The 10267-nt window shown below is 36.2% G+C and overlaps 1 protein-coding gene across 1 annotated transcript; it reads left to right on the forward strand.

Moving 5' to 3' along the window:
• Positions 1-255: 255 nt before the first annotated feature.
• On the forward strand, positions 256-8706 carry LOC147403784 (CLK4-associating serine/arginine-rich protein). The gene is made up of 13 exons (XM_086439518.1): positions 256-589; positions 2972-3010; positions 3092-3240; positions 3446-3521; positions 4847-5138; positions 5223-5320; positions 5452-5499; positions 5762-5971; positions 6290-6391; positions 6957-7087; positions 7195-7333; positions 8202-8294; positions 8415-8706. The coding sequence occupies exons 1-13, from the start codon at positions 393-395 to the stop codon at positions 8437-8439; spliced, it is 1599 nt and encodes a 532-aa protein (XP_086295644.1). The 5' UTR covers positions 256-392; the 3' UTR covers positions 8440-8706.
• Positions 8707-10267: the final 1561 nt, after the last annotated feature.

Consider the following 10267-nt stretch of genomic DNA (forward strand, 5'->3'; position numbering starts at 1 on the left):
TGGAATTAGAATTTGGATTGACGTATTTCGGGTTGATTTCGATTTCAGCCATAGCTGGATCGAATCGAAAATTCGGTTTGATCCGGGTTTACCCGAAGGTACATCCCTACATCCGTACAGCAAAATATTTGCATCAACCCGCTCGAATGTGACGTGGCACACTTACGTGTATGTTGGTGCGTATTTCACGTCATGCGTATTCTAGCAAATTCGGAACACGGTTTTATGTCTCCTCTCTCTAGGTCCAGACTCACCACCACCACATGGAAGAGAGAGAGAGAAAGAGGAACAAAGGGGTTTCTAGGTCTGCTAGGGTTTGAGAGAGAGAGAGAGAGAGAGAGAATTTATAGGTTTTGTAATTTCTAGGGTTTGGTTAATTGGAAGAAGAAGAGATGTGGCACGAAGCGAGGAGATCAGAGAAGAAAGTTCACGATCTGATGGACGCAGCTCGTAAGAGAGCCCAGAGACGAGCAGTGTTTCTAGCGAAGAGGAGAGGAGATCCTCAGCAATCGCTTATGATTCTCGGATCTCGATGTCGTATGCATCGAGACGATGGCCTCTACCAAGCCACCCAAGATCAGCAAGGCCTGTAGGGATTTCTATCTATTTCCCCATATTTTTTTATTTGGATTTAACAATTTGATTATTCTCTTAATTTTGCCCTTTTTTGGTTCTGAACGAATGATGATCCACAAAGGTGTCGAATTTCTCTAAATTCAAATCAAAAGTACTTAATTGAAAATTAACCCTAAGTAATTCACCAGAAACTTACTGACCCCGTGTTTATTTAATTTCAAACCTAAAATGATTTCCTAAACTAAAATCAACCCTAATTTTTATTTTTTGAAAAATTTCAAACCAACCGAGCTATGGGTCTAAGCTCAATTTTTTGATATAATCAAACTACTTCTGATTCTATTAGTTATTATAATAAGAATGAATCTCTGAAGCGATGAACAAGAAAGAGTTCTTTCTTTCTTTTTTTTTTTTAAATTTTTTAATCTCTTGTTGGCATCTCTCCTGATAAGAGGCTGTGTAGCACGGTTTGAAAATACTGGATCAAATGCCATAGTCCGATACCAATTCGTATTGGCTGATACATTCCGAAACAAGATGATATTTTGAACCATTCTTTTTGCAGCATTTGGATTAGAACATAGGGTAAGATTATTGGATTGGATAATCTTAATACGTATTCATGATCTATTTTCGGCTATTTCAGCCCATTTCTGTCCTTATTATTATTATTATTATTATTATTTTTTTTTTTGGGGGGGGGGGGGGATGTTTATTGAACTTCTTCCCAATCTGTTCTTTGCATATTACAAAGTTAGCAATCACCTCAAGCGGTATGTTTTTGTGGAGATTGATATAATTTTCGATGTGTAGGAGTCGTTGAAAAGAAATAAATGGAAGGTTTTTTAAAGGCAACCGGCTCATGGCTCAAGAGCTTAGAGTTATTATTTGTTGACTCATTGTTCTTTCGCAAGGGAAATATGGTCTTTCTTCTTCTCTTTATTCCATGTTCATTGGGTGTTTCCTTGGTCCTCAATGTCATCATCTCTTGCACATTAAGGCTCTTTCGCATGTAGAGTATTTTGTGGGTTCTACTCATTTGCAGTATGTTGGAGGACTTGGAAGGAAATAAAAAGAAGATCTTTTGAAGGAAAGGAACAATCTTCTTCAGGAAATTATATTCAATATCTTAGGCCTCTTATTTTTTGTGTTGTAAGATGTATGATAAATTTAAAGGGGTCTTTTTTGAGGATTTTGTATTTAAATTGAATCTTATGTGTATGGGTTTTGTCTAATTTAGTTTCTATTGTATCTTTTAGTAGGCCTTCTCGACCTCCTTTTCAATGAAATTTGATCTTATCATTTTTTAAAACTTTTATTAAAGCACTTTGTGCTTTTGATCCAAGTTCTCCAAAAAATCCGAGGTTTGTTCGTTAAATGGTTTTAGCTAGGTGGGATTTTCTACTCCAAGGACAAAGTTAACCAAATTTTTGTATCTTGCTTTATTTTAATGTCATGTATTCTTGTAATGATACACAATGGTGTCTATATCTTAAGATTGTTTACTTTACCACCTATTTACGTCCTTTTAGACTGAACTTGAATTTCATTGCTAATAATGGCTTCATCTATTTTTTGAAGTAGTAAATTAAATTCTATATATGATGAAAAAAAGCATTTTGTTGAAACATTTTTTTTCTTTTTTGATAAATCATTCATGTCGAAACATCAATTGAGGATTTCTTAATTTTGAAATTTTAATGGACCAATTGGATTGACTACCAAGTACCAACAGGTCGATCCCCTACCAATCAACCCGCACCCAATCCACACTAGACAAACACTAACCCGTGCCTGCGCCCAACCCGACCTTGGGCATGAAATGCTCAACCCAAGCCTAACCCAAGTCGCTACAGGAACTTGAGTTTATCCCCTTAAGAGAGCTTCAATGAGAGCGTGTCGTGATGTGGGGAGGGGCACCCGCAGCACAACTAAGCGAAACCGTAGTATATACATAGGAAAACGAAAGCAAACTTGAACTCGCTCTTTAGATAGAGGTCTGCTCACGGCCATAGAGCCCCGCCTCCCCAGACTACCAAAAGGAAGGGGAGGAAACAAGGGGCTCATACGGCCGTGAGTCTGACTGACCAAGTATTGACTGGCATAAGTTGGCTAGGTATTCTCATTCCTCATTAATACTAGATAATTTAGTCATGAAAATTGCCAAGGCGGGCATGAAATGCTCAACCTAACCCCAACCTTGGCAATTTTCATAAGCTCATTTAGAAGTATAAATCTTAAGTGAAACCAGAAGTTTATTCTGATAAATTGTAGTGATGTATGTAGGCTTTGGTGTGGGGAAATTCCATTGTCTTTGCTTTAATAGGTGTTGTTGTCTCTTTATTGCTGAACATCAAATTATTGTCTAATTGTGTATCTTTGTTTTCTATTACAGGATACCATGGAATGGCAAACAAGATATATTAATTGACAGGTGAATTTCTTGTTCATGTGGTTTTTACTTGTATATTATAAACAGCTTAATCGTGAATAATTGATTGTTTCCTGTTAGCAGATTTGATGGTCGTGCCCTTCTTGATTTTATTCGAGATTCTGATTCCCGAAATTTTCGGGTCCCATCAAAAACAGAGGAAGAGGAAGAACTAGAAGAGTTTGTTAATTTTGAGCGTTACCGGGATTTAATTAAGCATCGCCGTAGAGGATGTCGGTACTTTTTGATTTTTAACTGTGTTCTCATTCTTGTACATTTTTAAAAAGTTTTTATCTCTCCATCTCTGTCCCATTCTTACTTTCATTGATGACTAAGCAATCCATGTCAAGGACCATTCACACTTGTTTGGAATGGTTGTTATGGGGCACAACATTATTTCAGTGTCAGTTTCACAAGCTAGGTGATATCTGTTGACAGTTACTGATGAAGAGGGTTTACAGCACGCCAACCAAGAGATAGAAGCAAAGACTAGTGCTCCATTTGCACCTGACAGGTTCGGATTGTTTGTCTTGTTAGATTCATTTTTTATTTGATTCACGTTCTATATTTATTTTTTATTATCGTCAAAAGTCTTGTTTTCTGTTATATATTTCTAATTGTTTGGTTATCATATATATATATGGGGTAGCATTCAGGAGACAATGTTAGGGAGACAACGTTGGGGGGACAAAATTTGTCCTATATGGCTTAAAAGTTTCGGATTGGTCTGATTTTTTGTGAGGATGATCTCCATGGTGAGGAGATCACCCTCAGAAAAAACCAGCCCAATCTGAAACTCCTTACCCCATCAAAAGTGATTTACAAATTAACGGTAAAAAATCGACAGTCTTCAATTCTAATCCACTTTTGATGGTGTTAGAAGTTTCAGATTGGGCTGATTTTGGTAAGGATGATCTCCTCACCATAGAGACCATCCTCACAACAAATTAGCTCATTCTGAAACTTCTAACTCATATAGGACTAACGTTGTCTCCCTAAAGTTGTCTGCTGAACGGGATCCATGTATATTTTCTTCAAATAATTTTTTTACTGAGGCGCCATTTGTTTGGACATAAAATCATGTTTGTAACAGAAAACATAGTCAAGGTTTCATGAACTTCTATTTTGATATAAACAACTCGAGACAGTAAAAAACGATTCATCTCGTGAAAAAAGTCATCTACCTTAGTTAGTATGGTCTTGTTTTTAGTTCACTTAATCAGGTCTGTGGTGATTTATTTGAGTTCTCTAAGGTGTTGGTTTGTTTCAAGTTTGTTCTGGGTTGGTCTTCCTATCCACGCTTACATCTGATTACAATCTTTACTCAACACTTGTACATTATATAATAGTGGCCTTGAACAACTTTACAAATGTGTCGTGGACATGATATCTTTATTGTATTGGGAATCATGTTAAGTATTTCTATTTGAGGATTCATCATCATCATCAAGAGCACAGCCTTGTTGCAAATATTTGGGTTGGGTTGAATACTTGAACGAGTCTTGTTCCCCCATTCAATTGTATGTGAAGGTGCAATGGCTTGAAGATTTAATTTATCATATACTTCATCGACAAAATGTTTGTTTCATGTATATTTTATGCGTTACTTCTTGGGTATCTGGTGATGTCTAGTTATTCCCTCTCTTCTTCAGATTTGCATTGTATAATGTGGAATGACAACCATGGTGTTGAACGTTAGTTTCCAGTGTTTACAACTTTTGGTTAGGGTTGCATTATTTAATTTAATATTTTTGTAATATATGTCTTGTTACCATTTCTTGAGCCCTGCTTCTCAATGTATGCAGTATCTTATCTTGAATTCTTATGTTATCTTTGTAGATCACAGCCAACACAACCTCCAGTGAGCAAGGGATACTACTCCCAGGTGGGGTTTTCCTATGAAGGGGATGGGAAAGAGGAGACACATATTTTGGAGAGTGATGATGATAGCGACGATGATGTTGAAGAGGAGGATGATGATTTTAATAGTGACGATAGCAATGATGAGGGAATGGATAAGATTGCTAAAGAATTTGGAGTAAAGAGGTATAGCTGGCTTGTTTACATGGATAAAAAAGCCAAAGAGGAAGAGAAACGACAAAAGGAAGTAGTTAAAGGGGATCCTGCAATTGTAAGCTTATGGAGATCATCTTTTGTTTGTACCTGTTAAATGTATGCACTTACTTCTTGGCGCCTAACATCCTGAAATTCACAGAGGAAGCTGAGTCGCAAGGAGAGAAGAAAGGCATCTCAGATAGAAAGGGAAGCTGCACGTGTAACTGGAACCCGTGTGCTTCGCCACGATCCTTACCGGTAAAGATCAAACTGTTTCTTGCTATGTGTGTGAGCTTTTTCGGAGAACTATATGCTTAAAGTGCCAGCAAGAAACAGTATGTAGTACTTTTCACTCGTGTTTCTGATGTTTATTTATCCATGATATGTAGGGAATCTCGACGAAGTCCCACTTACGAAGCTTATTCTCGTTCTAGAAGGTATGCAGTATAACCTTATTCTAATGTGTAATAAATCTACATTGATGATTTTTTAAGAGAGTTTCTATTACCGCACCAACTTTTGCTAACGCCACCCCAAGAGGTGTGCTAATTCTTTGGTGATTTACATATGAATTGGGGTGGCACTAGCAAAAGTTGGTTTGGCAATATAATCTCTCTTTTTTAAGGATTCTTTCTACTAAAGAAAGTTGGTCTTTCATTACAAGTTGTGTCATCTTGAGAAATTGTTGTATTTGGACAGATCACGATCTAGATCACGGTCACATTCCCCCTCATACTCGAGGCGCTATGATCGTGGTGTGCATTCTGATAATGGTCATCGAAGCAAATCAAAGGCTCCAAAAATAGAGTATATTACTGAGTTTGGCGGATCTGCTGATTTGGATGACCAGAAGCCGGAAGGAGTCTCTCCACCACCATCACCACCATTTCAAGCTGATGTACTGAACCGGTCGGAGCACTCGACCTTTAAAATTCTTGCAAAGATTGATTGGACAATGTTTTCTCCTGCTGCAGCTTATTCTGTTGGCCATTCTGGTTATCTTGGGCAGAAATTTTTTGGGTTTAGTGTTTTAGGTCAGGCCTAGGGCACTATCGGCATGACTGCAAGGAAATTAAGGGGTGCTTCTTGTTAGGAGCAGATTTATTCATTTATTTTTTTATAACTTTTTTGTTAAATAAGCCTGTCTAACGGGTTCCTAAGTTCTGAGCTTTGGAGGTGTTGAACATAATGACATTGGATATCTCTAATGCTTCTGCTTCTCTACAGGCCATCGTCTGGACGAATACTAGAAGCACTGCATATTGATCCCGCATCTGCTGTATCACTTGATCAGGAAAAAAACAATAAGGTGTTAAAACCATCGGTCAGGTACCTCTTTTGATTTCTGGGTTCTTTACGAGTCTGTCCTCATGCTTCTGTGCTAGGTAGCTTAATAGATATGTGCAAGAAAATAAGGATGGTAAACAAACTATTAGATTTAGATAGCTGCCACTGGCACCCCAACTTTTACTTATGACACCCCAATTAAAAATATAGAAAATAAGTGAATGGTTGAGAATAAAAAAAAAGTTAGGGTGCCAATAGAAGCTCTCTCGTTGTTTTTGTTCGATTTCTATTTGTTGGGGTTTAGGATTTTATATGAGCCTAATCATATAATTGTAAACGACTACTGAAATTATTTGAACAAGTGTTATAATTTTTTGTAATGTTTGAAGAGTGTTTTAATCTTTAATTGGGGTGATAAATAATTTAAGAAATTACTTATCAAAATTTTTTTTATAAAGAAATTGGGATGTAATAATTAAAAAGTTGGGGTTCCAATAGCAGCTCTCTAGATTTATGAATTACTTAATGTTCACTTATTTATATAGTATTTACATTAATATTCTTTTTCTACTCAACTTTGCAACTGTTTTGTTTCCAATAATGGTAGCACATCATCGGCATTAGCAAAGCTAAGCAAGCCCACTGCTACTGTGGGGGCCTTAAAACAATCGAGTGAGAAAAAGGAAACACCCCAAGAGCGCCTTAAACGGATAATGAGTAAACAACTGAATAAACAAAGTATGGTTTATTCTCTATGCTTTTTAATGTGATATCTTTTAATGTTTTCTATTGTTTTAATGTGCATATGTTTCTGATCTGTTGAATGCGTTTGATACCCACTTCAGTTAAAAAAGATACTGCCATTGAGATTGCTAAGAAACGAGAACAGGAACGTCAAAGGCAGGAGAAACTCGCAGAAATGAGCAGAGCAAATCGACATAGGTATCGCAGCCACAGTAGAAGCCGCAGTCGATCTCCACCAAGGTATTTAATGATCATTGAGTAAATTCATATTTCTATTCAGACTGATTCACATTCTTGCATTGATAAGTTACTTCTATATAATGGGATCACATACTTAACCCAACAAATTTGCCTATTATCTGTTTTTTTTTTTTCTATGGCTGCGCTTAAGGGCGTCCACCGTATTAATAAGGGCACCCACTTGGAGCAAACTTTATAACGAATTTAACGGGGTATTTTTTGAGGATTTTGTTGCGAGATGGGATAGGGTTTGTTCTTTGTCGTGATAGTTTTGTTGTGTTTTGCTTTTCTTTGTTTTTGGGTGTGTCCCCTCGACCCCCCTCGCTTTCTTTGCTTTTCAATAAAATTCATCTTTATCGATAAAAAAAAAAAGTTTTACCATGATTAGAGCACTCCACCTATGTGGAGATGGAAGGAGGCATGTCGACATGCCTACAGAAGATTTTTTTGGCCTATGTTATAAAAATAAAGTGGGGTTCGAGATCTATTGGGGGTGCTCAAATCATAGAAAGAAGGTAAAAGGGTGCCCTTACTATGAATTGGGGTGCCTTTAACATGGGCCTTCATGTATGGTTTCATGGTTTTTTTCCGGCCTTTTTGAGTGAGGCCTATCAGTTAGTATGATATAAATATCATTGTTTAAAAATCATGTCTTAGTATTAAGGATGTCAATGGACGATCATCACCTGATCCAATCTGTTAATTGGGTTTGGATATAGATATTGGGTCAAATGGATTGGTTTTGATCTGGGACTGTTATTTAGGAAGATGTTAGTTCTGGATTTGTCTTGCTCCGGTCTGACACCACGCTCTCATGCACACTCAATGCAAAAAGATTTATTTGTTAACAATCATATTTACTTTGCAGAAGATACCGACGTAGCCGAAGCCGTAGTAAAAGCAGAAGCCCTCGAAGATACTATTCACGCTCCCGTTCTGATTCCCGTTCCCGATCACCAAGGTAATCATAGTGGTTTGTTCTAATTTGTATAGGTGGAGTTATTTCACCTTAGTATATCAGTCCGGTGCTACAATTGACATGTCCTCCCTGAAGGCTGATTTTATCTTTTTGATCTTACAGGGTAAGAAGTCGCTCTAGATACTGAGTAGTGCGCTTTGGAGCTTGGAAGGGTAAAAGTTGGGTGTGTAACATTATATATATTACCTTATCAGGGTTTTAGATTTTGTTTAACAGCAGCACCATCATTACTCCTAATGTTTGCAATATTTATTATATAAAAAAAAAAAAAAAAAAACATCAATTGTTGCATTTCTTTTACCCAGTCATGCTGTTTCCTCTGTATCAAAGGTCCCTCCCTTGAGCATACTTCATTTATATTTTACTATGATAGTTTTGCTTTTCATATCCGCAATTGTTTACGTTTCCATTCATGTTATCAACGGAAACATGCACTCATTTTAAATCTTTTGTAGAAATACAGAGTTAGGATAGGAGGAAATTTGGTGGAAGTCTTTCTATAGATCACTATTTTCATTCACTATCTGCTGAAATTAAAGTTTTTACTGTAAGAATTACTTATTGAGATTCAAGGAGTGGAGCATTTTTGAAGAAGACATTGAGTAGAAATTCTCACAGACATGAAAGAAGATTTGCTGCTGCTGCTTTATATATATATATATATGGAGAAGGAAACTAGCATAATCGAATTTCTCCAGAAAAAAGGACATTGTATCTTCACTATTTGTCACGAAAATTCAGCTGGGTTCTCAAATGTGGTTCTACCCATTTGTTTTTTTTTTTGGGTTGGTATGTGGTTTGTTATACTCCAAAGAGTCTAATTTCATGGTATTATACCATGAACTGGTTTGTTTCATACAGGTTGATGATTTGGTACTTAGTGACCCAATCCTTCCATATAAGGGGTGTCTGTTCCCATTCTCAGGCCTTGCAAAGGTGCTTTAGGAGCGAATCCTTCTCCAATCCAGACTCGCAAAATGTTGAAACTTTCTCACATGAAGAATCTCATTTCATATATCATATTAAGTATTTATTTTTTTATTCTTAAATATCTATTAGTCATTTATGTCATCAAGATTAAATATAATAATGAGACAACAATATTGTAAATTTGTAACAATTAAAAAAAATCAAAATATTAGTAACTATAGAATTAATTTGAATCCTATAGAAGATTCACTCATTAAATTGTATATTGATTATTTAATTACTAATAATTATATTGATCAAGAATTATTTTGTCGCAAGTAATTGGAGGTGATGAGTAGCATGATAACATAAATAGTATACAAAAATGCAACAAAGCAATAGATGTAAGACAATTAATAATATAACAACTATGGTGGAACCGTGTATAGAATTCATTAGTAAGATGAAACATAAAATAGTAGAATTGATATCTATGTATAACTCAATATCCGTAACGCTTTGGAGTTGCTCTACACCTTAAGATATTTTTGAACTTGGTGCTTTCATGTTTGATGGGCAAGCCTGGCCTAGTTGTATAAAACATTAGTTGAGCCTGGGTTAGAATAACTCGGTCCAACCTTATTAGGGTAGGGTTGAGGGTTCACGAAACTCAACGCAACTCAAATCCGAGGTTATATGATAATATATAAATATTTTATATATTAATTATATATACTTTTAATTATTTGATATTTAAGATATAAATTTTTTATTTGTATTAGCTGTATTTCTTGTTTAAGTTATAAAAATTAATTATTAATCAAAACAAACTTAGGCTTGTTCAGCAAGCCAAACCTAATCAATCCGTCCAAAACTAAACTTCGGCTATTCTGAGCTCAACCCGAGTTGAGAAGCCCAAGCTTGTGTGGAACTCTGGTTCATGAGCTCTGGCTCAATGCTCGGATTGATGGTTCCCACTGTCAGCCCTGGTATGAATTCAATCTAAAAGCCAGCACTTCATATGCATTCAATTCAACCCATTTGGA

This window comes from Akebia trifoliata, chromosome 4 (genome assembly GCF_017979445.1).
Source record: "Akebia trifoliata isolate Shusen 1 chromosome 4, ASM1797944v1, whole genome shotgun sequence".
NCBI lineage: Eukaryota > Viridiplantae > Streptophyta > Magnoliopsida > Ranunculales > Lardizabalaceae > Akebia > Akebia trifoliata.

Excerpts from the sequence above, each read along its gene's own strand:
- LOC147403784 (XM_086439518.1), top strand. The coding sequence starts at position 393 with ATGTGGCACGAAGCGAGGAGATCAGAGAAGAAAGTTCACGATCTGATG. Across the intron at positions 5,500-5,761 it reads GCTTATTCTCGTTCTAGAAG|ATCACGATCTAGATCACGGT; the intron begins GTATGCAGTATA and ends GTATTTGGACAG. Across the intron at positions 5,972-6,289 it reads CAAGCTGATGTACTGAACCG|GCCATCGTCTGGACGAATAC; the intron begins GTCGGAGCACTC and ends GCTTCTCTACAG.